Source organism: Lindgomyces ingoldianus, assembly GCF_010093535.1.
Source record: "Lindgomyces ingoldianus strain ATCC 200398 unplaced genomic scaffold BDR25scaffold_36, whole genome shotgun sequence".
Lineage (NCBI taxonomy): Eukaryota > Fungi > Ascomycota > Dothideomycetes > Pleosporales > Lindgomycetaceae > Lindgomyces > Lindgomyces ingoldianus.
In genome coordinates this window covers 686,122-701,669 of record NW_022985197.1, presented here as the reverse complement: position 1 = coordinate 701,669, position 15,548 = coordinate 686,122, and the positions used below count along the sequence as shown (strand labels likewise).

At 49.9% G+C, this 15,548-nt stretch overlaps 5 protein-coding genes across 5 annotated transcripts; 3 read left to right on the top strand and 2 right to left on the bottom strand.

Moving 5' to 3' along the window:
* Window positions 1-221: 221 nt before the first annotated feature.
* BDR25DRAFT_336800 (cytochrome P450) lies at window positions 222-1,997 on the top strand (the record flags this gene model as incomplete). The annotated part of the gene is made up of 5 exons (XM_033693134.1): window positions 222-278; window positions 334-889; window positions 947-1,253; window positions 1,307-1,577; window positions 1,635-1,997. The coding sequence occupies 5 exons, from the start codon at window positions 222-224 to the stop codon at window positions 1,995-1,997; spliced, it is 1,554 nt and encodes a 517-aa protein (XP_033542857.1).
* Window positions 1,998-2,726: 729 nt separating this feature from the next.
* Window positions 2,727-3,600, top strand: BDR25DRAFT_306463 (uncharacterized protein). The gene is made up of 3 exons (XM_033690631.1): window positions 2,727-3,057; window positions 3,170-3,294; window positions 3,350-3,600. Exons 1-3 carry the CDS (start codon window positions 2,754-2,756, stop codon window positions 3,428-3,430), a joined length of 510 nt encoding a protein of 169 aa, XP_033542856.1. The 5' UTR covers window positions 2,727-2,753; the 3' UTR covers window positions 3,431-3,600.
* A 1,188-nt stretch (window positions 3,601-4,788) lies between these two features.
* On the bottom strand, window positions 4,789-6,320 carry BDR25DRAFT_345882 (uncharacterized protein; the record flags this gene model as incomplete). The annotated part of the gene is made up of 2 exons (XM_033694089.1): window positions 5,660-6,320; window positions 4,789-5,590 (listed from the first exon to the last, which is right to left on the bottom strand). The coding sequence occupies exons 1-2, from the start codon at window positions 5,845-5,847 to the stop codon at window positions 4,789-4,791; spliced, it is 990 nt and encodes a 329-aa protein (XP_033542855.1). The 5' UTR covers window positions 5,848-6,320.
* A 1,034-nt stretch (window positions 6,321-7,354) lies between these two features.
* On the top strand, window positions 7,355-8,154 carry BDR25DRAFT_378280 (uncharacterized protein). The gene is made up of 2 exons (XM_033697534.1): window positions 7,355-7,876; window positions 7,995-8,154. The coding sequence occupies exons 1-2, from the start codon at window positions 7,823-7,825 to the stop codon at window positions 8,109-8,111; spliced, it is 171 nt and encodes a 56-aa protein (XP_033542854.1). The 5' UTR covers window positions 7,355-7,822; the 3' UTR covers window positions 8,112-8,154.
* A 3,330-nt stretch (window positions 8,155-11,484) lies between these two features.
* BDR25DRAFT_82037 (uncharacterized protein) lies at window positions 11,485-15,001 on the bottom strand. The gene is made up of 3 exons (XM_033699098.1): window positions 14,364-15,001; window positions 11,742-14,309; window positions 11,485-11,688 (listed from the first exon to the last, which is right to left on the bottom strand). Exons 1-3 carry the CDS (start codon window positions 14,848-14,850, stop codon window positions 11,558-11,560), a joined length of 3,186 nt encoding a protein of 1,061 aa, XP_033542853.1. The 5' UTR covers window positions 14,851-15,001; the 3' UTR covers window positions 11,485-11,557.
* Window positions 15,002-15,548: the final 547 nt, after the last annotated feature.

Below are 15,548 nucleotides of genomic sequence, written 5' to 3'. Positions count from 1 at the left end.
CGGTCTACAGATATTTAGAGACGCCAATTAGTCTTCCAGCGAAATTAGCGTACTTCGCCCCTGTGACTCTTTTCTCTTCCGTATAAGGACTCGAAAATGCGGCACGGTTTTTCAGGCGATATACGAATGTAGTTTCCTTGCGTCTTCTTTTTTTTTCAATCTCCCTCTGCTTGCTTACTCGGACGCCTTTCCGTATTTGAACCGTGCAGTAGCCAGCAGTAATGGGTCTCTTCGACGAAGAACGTATCCGGCAGATTGCCATTAGTGCACCAATTGCTGTGTGTACTTTCCACGCTTTCGTTGTTGCCCGTAATAACCAAACTCTCAATCCAGCTCGTAGCATACTTCGTCCTCCTCGCCATATACCGCATAACCCTCCATCCTCTCGCCAAATACCCCGGTCCCCTCCTCTGGTGCATCTCCCCAATCCCATCATGTATTTCTCTTCTCCGTGGGCGCATATCCTTCGACTACAAAGTCATTCATGACAAGTACGGGCCTGTTGTCCGTGTTATGCCGAATGAGCTCTCCTTCAACACCGCAAAGGCCTGGGATGATATTTACGGACACCGTATTGGCCTCCCTAACATGGACAAAGACCCTATTCATGTTGGAGCTGTGGAAGCCATTCCCGGGGCAACTAACTTGACAATGGCGCCCGATGCCCATCATGCAAGGCAGAGACGTGCGTTGGCTCATGCGTTTAGTAAGCAAGCGTTGCTGGAGCAGGAGCCGATTCTGAAGGGGTATGTGGACTTGTTTGTGAAGAGGTTGAGGGAGATGGCGCATAGAGGCGAGGCGGCAAACATGGTGTCGTGGTTCAATTTTTGCACGTTTGATATCATTGGTGATTTGAGCTTTGGAGAGCCATTTGGGTGTTTGGAGGAGGGTAAGAATCGTTATCCAACACACCTTACGAGGGCTCACGAGACTGATGAGTTTATAGGTGAAGGTGGAGAATCCGCAAATTGGGTCGTTCTCATCTATGAGTCTATCAAAGCTGGTGCGCTCGAACAAGCGACACGACGATTCGCTACTCCAGGATCGTGGACACAGCTATTTCTCTTGTGGTGCATCCCTTCCGTTATCCGCGAGCGCCGCTTCAAGCATTTGCGAAATTCGACCGAGAAGACTATTCGAAGAATGAATACCAAAACTGAGCATAGGGACTTTATTTGGTATATCCTTAAGCAACGAGAGAAGAAGAACGAGGTCTCGGATGACGAAGTTATCATGAATGCTGCGCTGTTCATGTAAGTTCTAAACACATAGCTTCGGAGAGAGATAGACTAACCCCGGCTTGGAGTGTTGCCGGGAGCGAGACTACCGCTACTGAGCTTTGCGGTCTAACGAACTACCTCCTCCGTAACCCAGTCACCTTCAAGAAGCTCAAAGATGAGCTTCGTGGTGCGTGCAAAAGCGAGGCAGACTTGAACATGGACATTCTAGGGAACCTCCCCTATATGAATGCTTGCATCGAAGAAGGCCTGCGAATATTCCCGCCCGTCCCCATCGGCCTTTTGCGAACAGTGCCAAAGGAAGGATCATTAATCGATGGACACAGGGTTCCAGGAAACGTCCGTAGCCTTATCGTCACTTTAGTACCGCAGCTTATGACGCTAACTTGTTCCCAGTACTCCGTATGTGTATCTTCCTGGGGTGCCGCACACTCATCCGACAACTTCACGGACCCTGACGCCTTTATCCCCGAGCGCTGGCTGGATGAACCTACCTCCAAAGCCCGCTACAGCAACGATATCAAGAAAGCCGCGCAGCCTTTCTCAACAGGTCCCCGTGGCTGCATTGGTCGTAATTTGACTTACGTCGAGCTGAGACTTATCCTGGGTGCGCTGCTGTGGAATTTCGACCTCGAGTTGGCGGATGGGGCACCTCTTTGGAATCCGAAGGATGAATTTAAGGGGCTGAGGGCGTATAATACTTGGGAGAAGAGCCCGTTGAGGGTGAAGTTGACGGATATTAGGAAAACACCTTCGTGAGGAATTTCTAACATGGGGGAGGGCTTACGACTATGACAAAGTTATACATGACTAACACATTTACGTGTGAGGAACAAAGAGTGAAGCATATAACGAATCGAAAATTTTATTTCTAAGTGTATCAGGCCGTGAGGGAGTGACAATGGCGAATGAATTCCTATTCATGGATGATTGATGAGTGTAGAAATACGTCCTCTTAATGGTTGCCATTCACAAAACTAACACCTCCAGCGAAATTCTGGCTGACCTGTAGATTTTGCTGCCATGGCCCGAGGGTATTAGAGTTAGCGCAGACTACGACTAAGAGAAGCTTGCCGGAATTGCAAGCAGAAAAATTTAGACTGTTTTGAATCACGTTCCTTGGAAGTCGAACAACAGCCAGATTTATAGACAAGTAGTAGGTGATTAAGTAGGTATGGGAAGGCCCGAGCCTTGGAGATTGGCAAGATATGAGCTTCATTTTTCTATGCGGAGAATAGGTTTAATAAGTTCTTGCGTCGCCAAAAGGTCAGCCTCCCAGCTATCACAGCAGAAAGATATATATAGGCGGATAGTTGCATGCGACATAAGTTCTATCTGGCCGTGTGCAAAGACTTGGCCATCCTAAGTATCAGCGTGAATTGCCTCCCACGTGATTCGTCACTTCTTCCGGCATAGACCCATAACGCCCCGCACCAATGCCTTGGCACTAGCACCCCACCACACAGCAACAATACGTCACCGGTCATACAGCATCACCGTAAGTGTCTATAAAACATGCCGCCTTCCTCTGGTTCTGGTGAACCCTCCATCCACCAGCTCATTGCCGAATATCACGAGAAAAAACCAAACTTTCCCCAGCTCTTTCAAGACTCACCACCGGACCCCCCAGAAAAGACAAAGCTAGAACCAGCACCAAAACAAAAGCAATCTTACGAGGAGTATCTCAAACAAAGCGTTGAGAAGTTAAAAAGCCACAAAGAGGAGAGAGACTTAAGACTTTTGATACCAGGAGCACGAAGACAGAAATCACATCCAGTCGCTATGCCTCACCATCCAGCTGAAGAGAATGCTACTGGTAGTAAGTGTGACTTTCTCGCTCACTGCATCTGTATCTCGCAACACCTTGTTTTCCCCACTGATCTTATTCCAGATCTAATACAGGAGCACTGCTGACTTGACTTCTCTCACAGATATTACCGACCAAGTCGCCAAAGATGCATCCGATTCCACCGCCTCTACCCACCCACATCACCAAGTAGACGCAGGTGCGACATCTGGAGGCTCGATTGGAGCACAGGCACACAAGGCCAATCCGGTATAAATGATCCAAGATGATATAAAGAGTGCTGAGAGCTAACACAGTAGAATAGGGGCCCGTCATGGCCGAGGATATTGGAAAGCCTGCCAGCAAGGAGGAGCTTAAGAAAAGGGCCGAGGAGCTGAACAAATAAAATGGCTACATACAGTGGTATGAGAGAAGCCGCTGATTGACTCACGAATCCTCAATCATGGGCTGATTTCGACTTAAGAATCATCGCCGGGTACTGACAGTCATCAATTCGGCTGGCCACGACTTCCCCTTCATGTAACATCATAATAAAATATTTTTACCCGCCGGCTATATTCAATTCCACCTACTGAGACAATTCTACGTTTGCTTCTTCTAGACCCTCTTTCACGTGGTCCTCCCGAAAGCAAAGTCCCTCTATCCTACAGCCCTATTGACTAAATTCGAAATATATCCCATTACAAACCCAATCCAGACAAGGCAATCACTGATACAACTGTTCTTCCAACGGTCCCCTTCAACCCTGTCACCGCCAAGCCCACAACCAAATGCTCCCTATCACTAAACTAGAACCCGCGCACCAAGCAAAAAAGGAAATAGTCGTAACTTGTATTGTATCTAAAGCCAATTCGTTTTGTTCAGTCTCTCAGAGTGCCTCCATATCGTGGATTTCTCGCTAGGGTTGCCGATTCTAAAATCGTTATTAGCCGCACTCTCCGTCGGCGTGGGAAAGAAGAAGCAAAACAAAGAGTGCGGAAAGGAGATAGATATACCGCTCTATGTATGGTGCCGTGGACGCGGGTACAGAAGGGACGCTCGGATTCTGAGTCAATGAGGGTTGTTAAGGGGCCCTGACTGTCCGAGGAACCGGTTGAGACGGTGGAGATCGTGGGTGTAGAGGAGCTAGAGGAGCTAGAGGAGAATGTTCCGTAGCTTTTGGTGTTGGAAGATGGAATGCTGGGAAGAGACATCTTTTCCGTTGGTATAATACGCATTTTGCGCGTCTTTGGCGAGGGTTGCGAATTTTCAGTTCTAGATTGCAAGTCTCCAGCGTCGGTTTCAAAAGTTTGCCTTTTTGTGATGTAGGATATGGAAAGCGGACCTGAGCATATCTTTTTTTTCTATTGCGGGTCAAGTCGTTCTGTGGCTCAAATAATGGTTCTAACGTACCGTTGAAGTGGTAAACGTTAATCAACACTGAGACGTTAAGATGGAGACTTCATACATATTGAACTTTATATCTGTACCAAGATTCCACATACCAAATATACCGCTAGAGCTGCCCTAGCAATTATTCTCATGTTGGTAATTACTGCAGGAAACGACGAAGTTTTGGTTTACGACAGGAATATTCTTAGCCTTCGTCCGAGTTCCAGGAAGAATGTTCAACCAATCTAAAGATGCCTGATTACGATCTGTAGTAGGCAATAATATGCTGCAAAGCAAGTAATGTTGGTGCACCGCCTCCCGAAACTCCCAACATATACTCAAGCGGTATCGACGGAACTCCAAGGCTTGCGGTCACAACTTCCTAAACCAAATAGCAGTCTTCCCAAAAGTATTCCGATCTTCTTCCTTGTCGTCTTCGAAAATTTCGGCCAAAACGAAGCCTTCAAGCATCTTCTCAACTCGGCTAGAGCATGGATCTGTGTGATCCTGGTCTCCGCCTTCCTCCCGCCATTGCGGATTGTAGTTCCAAAGGACGCCCGCCGGACAAGCGTCATTCGACTCCAAAGCTAGATCGGCGATAATCTGTCGCACAGGAACGTTTGGGTGAACTGACATGACGAAAGTCGTCTTGTCAATTGCGAGAAAGCCATATGGATCCTCCAACGTGGCAATAGGCGGGTTCAGGTGTGCTAGAATCACTTTATCGTTTGGAGTGTACTCTGGATCTTGGCCGAAGATCTCGATAGGCTCTGTATCCGGTCCATATAGCTTTTGGAGCTCCAGCGCAATATCACAAGCAGCGAGATGTTGGCAGTAGCTAAATCGCGCATGTGTGTAGTCCTTGTACGGGCGATTCCCCGAACCGAGGCCGAGTCCAATAATTTTATTGATTGGAACAGTAGATTTGGCTGTTTGAACTGACTCTAGGAGTTTCTGGCGCTCGACGCTTTTATTCCAGGACTGCTCCCATCCTTCTAGCCTAGCTTTCATCTTTTGAAGATCGAATTCCTTCGGGTCTTCAGGATCCGGGCATTGGACTACAAAATGGATGGGGATTGTTCGGTTGAATTTAAAGAAGGGATCGGCATCGCTCCGAACGTCGAGAATTTTTGCCATTTCTTGATAGTGGTTATAGAATATTGTAATGGGTTTGCTTTTCATACGCGTCAGTGTGCTGAAGCTGCGACTGCGACTACGAGTGGAGAGTGGGAAAGAGTCTTACCCTTTAGCTTCCATATCTTGGAACCACCGAGACGACTCTTCGGAAGAGTTTCCTTCCAAATTCAATTGAATATAAGTCTTTTCACCATTTCGAATCCGGACCCTCTGACTCTCAACGTGTTCGATGAGGGCTCGCGTGAGGAGAGGTTTATGTCCTGTGTGCTCGAAGAACGCTTTCTCAAGTTCCATAGCGTTTGGCGTCTTCTTGGTGCCTTCCTTTCTAGTGACCGTCTCAAATTTCCCTTAAAGCTTGGCTTCCTGGCAATTTTGTACCCTTCGATGGCTTCTAGTTTCGAGTGGGTTGAGAGTTGATTGTTAGTTGCAAACCGATAGTGGGACAATGGGGAGATCTAGGTTAGAGTTCCCCTCCAGGGGTGTGGTGCAATCTGTGGCGTCGAGAGTGATCGTTGCTATGGCAGCAGGGCAGACTTTGGAATAAGACGCACAGACTGTGCGTGATTTGAATGGTTTAACAGTGTGTTGTCTGCACGTCGCGCCTTGGTAATCGCGACGAGCTATGTGCGGCCTTGTGTATTCTCAACTGGAATGGCGTCTACCATGGAAGTGGCTTCTGACAGTGGCATTGTCATCAGTTTGCTAAGCTGGTAGGGGTGCACATTTTTCTCAAAGCAATAGTAGGCATCCAAGTTTATGGAGTGCAGTAAGAGGGGCGTTAGATCTTGCGATACCAGAGTTTTGAAGGTGAGCAATAGAATTGTACTCCCTGTTAACAATAATTAGTCAGCAGGTAAGTAGGACATCTAATTGGGATTTACTCACGTTGCCTGATGACCTGTGGCGTGCTCGAGGTGCCGCTGACGGTGCGATGACCTGGCTGCCCCGCCTACCGCCCTCCCCAGCCAGCGAGCTAACCGAATATCCACCTCGCGCGTGCGCCACCGATTGTGGATATTTCGGCAGCTCCAAATTGGACGCTGACCTCGCGGCCGAACTGCTATGTACCGTACGGCTCTATCGCGCCCTATTGGTCAGCCCGCTATAGCTGTCCTGATAACCTACACGCCTAGCCGGCTAGCCCGGTATAGAATACCCCCATCTAGCATAAGCGCTGACCTCGAGGCTGACCTTTGAGCCGTTGGTTGCAGCGCTGCACCTGTCTACCACCACCCGCACCCCCTACCTACTCTTGCTACTGCTGCAGCTGCTAACGGCAAGCTGCTACGACCCTGATGGAGCGTATATAGGAGGACCTGCAGGCGCTGCTGGCGCTGCTGCTGGTGCTGCTGGTACTCTACCACCACCGAAAGCAGACAGGAGAGATGCCGCCAAAGCATGACCTGCGGCGCGGGTGCGTCCAGCGCGTCGAGCGCGACGTCGCGAACAGTGCAGAACTACAAGCCAACGCCCACCAGCTCCTAGCTACAATTTGGGAGCAGCGACCTGAGAATACAAACTAGGTATATTTACGAAAGCAGGCAGAATTTAAGGTAGGTCCAGCTCACCAGCTGCTCTTCGCGCTGCGCGTACATGCAGGCATACAGGCATATACTAACTGCCTATCCAGGACTTCTGTACGCGGAAGCAGTACTAGGACAGCAAGACTGTAACTAAGCAGAAGCTGCTGCTATTCCTAGTTAAAAAGGTAGCTTACAGGCTACTAAGAGCTAAGTCTTACAAGGTTACTAGCAACGTCCCTTAGGACTAGACTTGCCTCCCCTGGCGCTTAGTTTAGACCTATGTTACTGCGATCACCAACCTATACCAGGACCAGAAGGCGCTAGGTATGAATAGCCACCCATCGCTGCGCGAGGACACCGCGCGCGAGTACCTGCGGTCTCTGCAGCGGCGCGATGCTTAGCAGGATCGAGCGCAGTACGCCGACAAAGGCAGGGATACGCTGCTTGATGGCTACTCTGAGGAGGAGTTTAAGCGTGTCTGCAGAGAGCTCTAGTTACACAGTGCAGAGACCTCGCTAGAGTGCCACCTCCGTACGCTTGTGAATACCCTGCTAGGCCACTACATGCTTAGCTGTGGTGGCGACTGCCGCGCGGCCAAGCTGTCAGATCTATTCACCTTTAAGTTTAAGGGTGAGGGCCCTACGCGCTGTATACTGCTTATATTCACAACGCGCGCTAGCAAGCAGAATTAGCATAGCCAGCTAGAGACAATCAGCGCTCTACGCAATAGAAAGCCGCTGCTCTGTATGCTTAGTAGACTAGCGTTCTACCTGCTCTACTATATAGGACCTAGGCAAGGAGTCCTTTCCTGACTTTAGCCAGCGCTCCGCCTAGTATAGTACGCGGCTGATTAAGGCGAGCAGCAGCAGCAGCAGCAGCAGCACATCTCCTACAGCTGCCCTGTCCTACAACTCACAGCGCGACTGGGTCGCAAAGGCCTTTAGTTACGCAGGTATCCTTTTAGCTAAGAAAACTTACCTTAGCTGCAGCGCTAGTGTGAAGCTGGCAGAGCTGAAGGGGGTCAGCGAGGATTAGATCTAACGCACTGGCAGGTGGAATCAGCATACTTTCCAACAAGCGAGCCAGATCAAGCGCTTGAATTGACTGGATTGAAACTTAATTGTTCCCTCAAGTTAGGCTACCTTGTAGTAATTAACAAGCTAAGTTAAGCTAAGAAGGAAGCCAGCTTAAGTAGCTTAGTAACTTAGTTAGCTTAAGTAGAGAAGGAGGCAGCAGCTATCTGCTAGTAAGGCTGCTAGTTGTGCAGTAGGAGCAATCTTGTAATAGTTCTTTAGTGTTGTAAACGTAGCTTAGTAACAACCTTACGCTATGCACAGCACGCTCTATCCTATACTTTCTGCTGCTATTAGCCTTATATATTATGCTTTTAGTGTTGCTTTTTTACTTAAACCTTTGTCCTACCCTTCTTGTTATTACTATAGCACCTAAACGCTTATATAAAGCTGCTAGCGTTGTTACAGGTAAGAAGAAGCTAGGTATACTGCTATTGCTAGCGTGTTGCCTCGCTTAAGAACCTAGATTACATCTTTTTTATGTGCTATTACTGCTATAAGCACTAGCTTACAGGTAGCGTATATAAGGTAACGCAGTTGCTAACATTAGCAGCGCGCTACTTAAAAGAGTAAAAGCATAGCTATAGACACTAAGCGCCTAGTAAAGCTACTGTTATTAGCTAAAGAAGTGCCCTGCGCTATGTCCTTAAGGATAGTAAGATTACAGTTGCGTAGGTAACTGTTAACAAGCTCTCTAGCTTTAATACTACACGCTTTAGGCTTACTACTATCACCTAGCTTGTGGACAGTAACCACCCACTCTGCTAGAACCTGTTAAGCCTGTTGTTACACGCTAGAACTTGTACTACTTATACTTTAAGTGTGCTGTAAAGCTGCAATCTGCTGTTAACGCTGTAACGATTCTCATGAATCGTTCCATCTCGGGTCGCTCGGAACCTATCCGAAGGGTCCCCGTATCGGCCCCGACCCTGACTCGACCCTGTCCCCCGCGGTTACCCCTATTCCCCCAAGTATTTAGTCGCACCTCTCCCCTTAGCTAGCTCAGTAGTTTTCTGGTATTCTTTCGTACAAGACCTATAGGTGTCAATGGAATTCCCAGGTCATTGAGTCCCCACGCACTCCCATATGCCTCTGAGTGGATTCCTACCGCATTCGGACCCATTGTCTTGCCTGCGCCGTTACAAACGCCTACGCTAACTACCATATACAACAAGTGTAAGATAAGGATATATATGCTAAGAGCTGCAGCAACAAGCTGTCTAAAGCGCTTCTAACACATGAGTGCACACATCTGCACAGCTAAATAAGTTTGTGATAGTGTTGCACTATAGTAGATGTAATTAGACAGGCTTATAGTAGCTAACTAGGTAGTAGTTACTAAGTACTTAGATGTTCTAAAGCTGCTTAAGTCTACTATAAAGTGTCTTAAGAAACGTAGTAAAAGTAGACACTTTAGTGCTATTACTAAGATTATTTTAGTCTTTAAGTATGTTCTCTTAAACTATAAGCAGTGTGTTAAAGCGTATAAGGCAGTAGACTACAACGCACATAATAAGGCGCCTAAGGACCTTTACTATTAATCTACTGTCACGGTTTGTTACAGCTATCCAACCCCTGAGTACCCTAGGCTTAGCACGGGGTATATAGGCTCCTCGGCCTCCGTACCTCTGCCTCTGACCCTAAGGTTTACTCTCGTTACACCCCCCCTATCCTGCATTCCCTCTCTGTGGCCTGTGTTTCCTGCTCAATACTTCTCACACCTACGTGCTGCGTAGGCTAAAATTAGCAAGTACTACGCTAGGTTAGACAACTTGCTAGTGTACTACGCTGCTATAATACTCTATTTATACTATAAAATGTACTACAACACTATTTAAAGTAATAAACTTAAGTAGCTTATTACTAGTAGCTACGCCTCTCATCCGCTTGCCTAGTCATCCTGCACCAGCAACATCCGAACAGCACCAGCACCAGAACCAGCGCCAGCACCAGGCAGCGCTAGGACCTGTATAGGATGTGCCGTGCTGTACGTACGGTAGAGGATCTCTGGCGCGAGTGGATAGTAGGCCTCCAAGGCCAGCCTTCAATCAGTGAGCTATATAGGCAGTGGGGCAGTACCTAGAGGGCAGGTAGGCTCAGTGAACTACAGTGGTACTCTCTACGGCTTAAGGTTATCAAGGAGATCAGGCGTATAGCACAGGTACAGCGAATTAGCGAGGCAGCTATGTGGCAGCTTAGCTATCAGCAGCAGCAGCAGAGGTGCTCTCTGGACCTGCTCTGCAAGCAGCTTTGAGCCATGAGAAAGCAGAAGTAGGAGTATATAGCAATGTACCCAGAGCCTCTCCCGCGCGCGCTCAACACTGCTATAGTAGCTCTATCTTGGCGTAACTACACTGCAGCGCTGCATCAGTCCTAGCAGCGCTACTAGCTTCAAAATTGGGTTGTATTTGCATGCAGTAGAGTAGATATAGATATACACGATGGAGAAAGGCCATGGACATGGGTAGATATCTGTGCGGAGTTGCTGTATCTGTTGCTGCGTCTGTAGCTGGTTTTGCTGCATCTGTTGCTGCATTTGCTACATCTGCTGTATCATTGCATTGGACTGAGTAATTGGAGGAAGATTGGCAAGATTTGCGACCTCGGTGGCGGCTTATTGAAATGCTTGTGTTAGGTGCCCGAAATCTAGTTGTTGGCCGAGCTGAGGTCCAGGCTGAGGGGGATTGTCATTTTACATAGCTTCTAGTGATAGGAAAAGAAGACTCGAAGAACTGAGTGTTGTGAGAGTTGGTGGAAGTGTGGTTGAGGCGGGCGAAAGTTAAGGTGGGGCTGAGTAGGTGGCTGCACTGTAAACAATGCGCACGTGCAGCGGCACTGCACTAAACCCGAAGAAGGTGTTCCTAGGACAGAGATTATGGGTCTCTAAGACTAATCAGGCAAGCATCCATCCGTTCTGGGCTACAAGGAGGTCATCTTAATATTTTGACCAAGGAATTCTATTGGCACCGTCGGAGCGAATGTTGGATGGATTTACGTTTAAAGCAGAATATATCTGTTAAAGCCCCTGTTGGAAAGTACCTAGCAAAATGATGAAGATTTCTGTTCCAGATTGCCCCTCGGTTGTGTTCAATTCCAGAAGCCAGGTACAGAACCTGTTCATAGCTTGTCATAATTATGACCGAACATGCACATCAACATGTCTCAATTACAGCCATATCGGCATTGAGCTCTCGTGCTACCATTTTGAACATGTATCCAGCCCAGTTCCAACTTCCAACGCCAACGCCGATGCCAATGCCTAAGCATGCAAATGTCCATGTTAACGCAAACTCTTGTCCAGTGTCCTAGCCTACGACACCATGCATTAAACCATTATACAATGACCAAATCAAGGAAAGGACTGGGTGAGACTAGTTTGGCCAACGGCGAGACTGCAGGCGTGCATGTTCACATAACAACGCAATTCTCCTCGTGCTGCTTCTGGTTGCTTCTGCTGAGGCGTTCTCGGTTCTTTTGGACTTTGACGCCACCACGTTTGAGTTCCTCGAGACGTTCTTGTGCTTTTGGAAATTTGTATGCTATAATATGGTTAGCAAACATAATTCATGCTCAATCGTACACTGAAACTTACCAGCAGCTCTGCCATACCACCTCTTCGCCTCCTCCAGACTTCTCGGACATCCAATTCCCACCTCGGTGAAATAGCCCATCGCGAAAAGTGCTTTCGGGAGTGGAGGCTCTGCACAGGCCGCTTTCCGCGCCCAAAGATATGCCTCTGTGTCGCTCTGTTCGAGGATGCCTGCACTACCGGTCAAGTACCAACCTGACAGTGCAAGCTCACTCTGATGTTCTTCCTGGGCTGCTGCTCGTGTGTACCAGCTAATGCTAGATCTTGCATCCACTTGCAAGCCTAGCAATCCGTATTCGTATGCTTGGCCTAGACGGAACTGTGAAAACTTGTAACCAAGTTCGGAGGCATGTTGGAATAGGGACAAGGCATAAGCTTCGTCTCTGATGATTCTCTCATTCCCGGTCTGCGCCTCATACAACAACGCAAGTTCGTGAAGAGCATGCGGATTCTGTTCGTCAGCGCGATCGGCAGCCCGTTTCAGCATGTTGATAGCTTCGCCGAGATTCCTCTGCTGCCCAAGAAGACCTTTGAGTAGAATCATGCCCATCTTGTACAATGCAGGCGTATCCCCGAGGGCCGCAGCACGTCGATACCATTGAACGGCCTTAAGCGGGTCCTTCTTGGTACCACCCCCTTCTTCGTGGCCCATTTCGCAGCAGACGGCCGTCCTGTAAGCACTTGCGGGATGGCCTGCTTTGGCCGCTGATTGATAGAGCGTGAAGGCTTCCTTGGTATCAACCTGTAAGCCCAAAAGGCCCTGTCCATAACAGTCCGCAAGGTAAAACATGGCTTCGGCGTAGCCGCTTGCAACGAGCTTTTTGATAATCTTGTGGGCTTCAAAAACGAACTTCTCTCGGTTTTTGTTACGGGTCCTCGTGTCAGCCGTCCCATTTTCATCGGCTAATACACTTGCTGCCTCCACTAATTTCTTTGCAAGCTGCAAGCCTGCGGTATTGTCCGCGGGGTTGAACTTCCATGCATTCCGGAGACGATTGAGTTCGTCGTGCGTCACAGGGTGTGAGACAGAGGCGCGCTGAGGTGGGACAGAGGACATTTGCTGGTTCCCATATCCGACACTGGCAGGTGTAGGATCTGTGGGGTACTGCCTCACAGGTGGTGGTCTCGCCTGTTGAGGCTGCGAAACAGGGGGTTGAGCCTGCTGTTGGATGAGGCCTGCTCGTACTGGGGTAGGATGTGAGGGAAGAGCATCCATATTACGTTGAGGTTGCGTGGTACCTGGTCGTCTTTGGACAGGATCGCTAAGCATTCGGCCAGGTGCTGGTGCCGCTGTACCAGGCCGTACAATAGGGTTGCCTGTTACCATAGGCGAGGCGTTTCTCATAGTTTGCGGACCAGGCTCTGAATACGCATACTCATCCGAGTACCCTCTCGGGAGAGGAGGTTGTTGTTGTCGCCCAAACCTGGGATCGAAGCCCTGAGGCTGTCCTCCTGTAGTCATGGCTCTTGAAGGCGGCCCTCGAATTCGGGGACCACTTGGTAGCCCACTAGGAGGGTACTGATTAGGAACAGCAGGAACAGCGGGAGCGTCTCCAGCCATCTCATAAACCCCATTGCCTTGAGCATATTGGCCATGCAAATCCGGTTGTGACCGACTTCTTGCTGCTTGTTGATAGAAGCCCTCTCCTTGAGTAGCCGCTACATCTGCCGGCCCAGCTGTGGCTGCAGTTATTCCTTGCATAGGCGCGGCTGAAGAAGTGGGTGACAGATGATTTTCAATCGAATAGCCCCTGCGGTGCCTCCCTCCCGAGTCGGGGATCGCATCAAAGTCGGGCATGTCTATCGAGGCAGCTTTACTCTGTCGGTCCTGTGGCACAGCATTTCCGTAGTAATCGTCGTAGAGATTGTCGAGATCGCCTCGACCGTCATCGCGAGACTGCTGTAACTGGTGCTGATGTTGCTGGGGTGGAGGTGGCTGGGGTATGGGAGGCCTCTGCTCGAATTGGTGCGGTTGCCCATGGCCATTTTCCTTCGTTCCGGCTGCTGTCGCTGGACGAGGGGGAATGTAAGTGGGCGATTCCGGGCCGTGATATCCAGCTACGGGACCAGGCTCTGCCCATTGTTGCTGCGTATCATAACCAGACATGTTCTGAGGCATTGTCTGAGATCGTTGGGTGTTGGGGCCGAATGCTTGCTGCATAGGGGATGTAGGCTCATATTGTCGCTGGGGTGGCCTCTGGGAACCTTCAAGATTCATCGGGGGTGGCCGTTGTTGAGGTGATTCTCGATTCGCTGGAGGGGGTATGCCGCGTCCATAGGCTTCACCATGGCCAGAATCTTGTCTATGCATATCCGGATGACCATAACCTCCCCTTCCAGGAGGACCTCGACCGGGGGGTGGGCCCATCTGACCCCGACCTCTGCCTTGGGGCGGCCCCTGTGGCCTTCCTTGACCTTCTTGGTCATGTCCAATGCTCATCAAGGACATGGCTTCGTCCATTGACCCAGTATTTGCTCGCGGTTTGCTCTTTTGGTTGGGAAATGTCGGGAAGGGGTTGTCTTGGGGGAGGTTCATCGGCGACAGCGGGGATAAGAGCGGCCGCTCCCTTCCTGCACCCAGTCAGTTTGAGCCTGTTCTCAGCTTAGTTCAATCTGGAGCAGTACCTTGCGGTTTTAGACCCGCTGGACCTTGCTGAAGGTTTGGCTGTCGAGAATTGCCGCGACCTCGCGAATCTCCGCGCTGGATCCCGCCTTGCACAGGGCCACCGTTTGGCCCCATTGGCCTGCCTCTTGGATCTGGTCCTCGAGGCTGGCCTTGATATTCGTTATACATTGGTTCCTGCCCGTACTGATCCCGCGGAGGAGGCCGGTGGCCTGGTGGCTGTCTCGACTGCCCGTTCATGTCATTGTACCCGCTTAGGTACTGTTGCTGCGGATGCCCATTCCCCCGCCCTCCACCCTGTTGTTCGTTGTAGTAGCCGTCGTATTGCTCATACTGTCCCTGACCGTATCCATATTCGTCATATTGATTACTGTACTGCTGGTTACTATAGCCTACGGGCTGCCGGCCGGGCGGCGTGGGTGCTTGGTTATAGTATTGTTGCTGTTGCTGTTGCGGCTGCTGGTAGTTGTCGTATTGCTGGTATGCCATGTCGGCGGTGGGTCGCGACGTTGGATCGTCGAAGCCACTGACGTTACTAGAAGCCGAGCGACGCGTTGGTGAAGGCGAAGGCGGGCCGGGCCATCAACTGTGGGCGTGCAGCGAAGAAAAGGGAGCACAGACTGGGGGGCAATTGGTTCAGCCTCGGACTGAAGTCGAGATCCAGTTGACAGTCGCTCTAGTTCCGGCAAGAGATTTAAAGGACTAAACTATCCTTGCTATTGTTCCGTGGTAAGGGTGAGAGTGCTGTAGTAAGAGGCACGGAAGGACTGCAAGCTGTGCTCCCAGAGGTCTCAGATGAAGCGAAGAAGTTTTTGGGGTTTGCGACAGTCAGCTGCATCCCCTGCCAGGGGGGGGCCGTCGAGATTAACGAATGGTTGTACGGATGACCAGCACCGTAATGGCCGAGAATAACTACGAGCTTGGAGGGTTACGAGAGCTCCGAGGGCGACGAGGGCGTCAACGGGTGTCCGATGAGCGCGTCCCGTGCCTTGGGTCGCTCGCGTTCGAAACTCCCCTCAGCGCCACGGGGATCATCCAGTGCCGACCCTGCAGTCTGGGGCCGGTTTCAACCACTGAGCAGCGGTGCACGTCACAGGCCAAGGGAAATGAAGGCGCGGAACTGCGCTGTTGTCAATCGTGGTGCCTGAAACACCACAAGGAAGGACCCAGATGTAGCTATCAGTTGC

Bases quoted from the DNA above. Each gene is read 5' to 3' on its own strand.
- BDR25DRAFT_82037 (XM_033699098.1), bottom strand. From the start codon at position 14,850: ATGGCATACCAGCAATACGACAACTACCAGCAGCCGCAACAGCAACAG. The intron at 14,310-14,363 runs GTACTGCTCCAG...GACTGGGTGCAG, and splicing joins AGCGGGTCTAAAACCGCAAG to GAAGGGAGCGGCCGCTCTTA. The intron at 11,689-11,741 runs GTAAGTTTCAGT...ACCATATTATAG, and splicing joins GTGGTATGGCAGAGCTGCTG to CATACAAATTTCCAAAAGCA.
- BDR25DRAFT_378280 (XM_033697534.1), top strand. From the start codon at position 7,823: ATGCTTAGTAGACTAGCGTTCTACCTGCTCTACTATATAGGACCTAGG. The intron at 7,877-7,994 runs GTCCTTTCCTGA...TACAACTCACAG, and splicing joins ATATAGGACCTAGGCAAGGA to CGCGACTGGGTCGCAAAGGC.
- BDR25DRAFT_306463 (XM_033690631.1), top strand. From the start codon at position 2,754: ATGCCGCCTTCCTCTGGTTCTGGTGAACCCTCCATCCACCAGCTCATT. The intron at 3,058-3,169 runs GTAAGTGTGACT...CTTCTCTCACAG, and splicing joins TGAAGAGAATGCTACTGGTA to ATATTACCGACCAAGTCGCC. The intron at 3,295-3,349 runs GTATAAATGATC...ACAGTAGAATAG, and splicing joins AGGCACACAAGGCCAATCCG to GGGCCCGTCATGGCCGAGGA.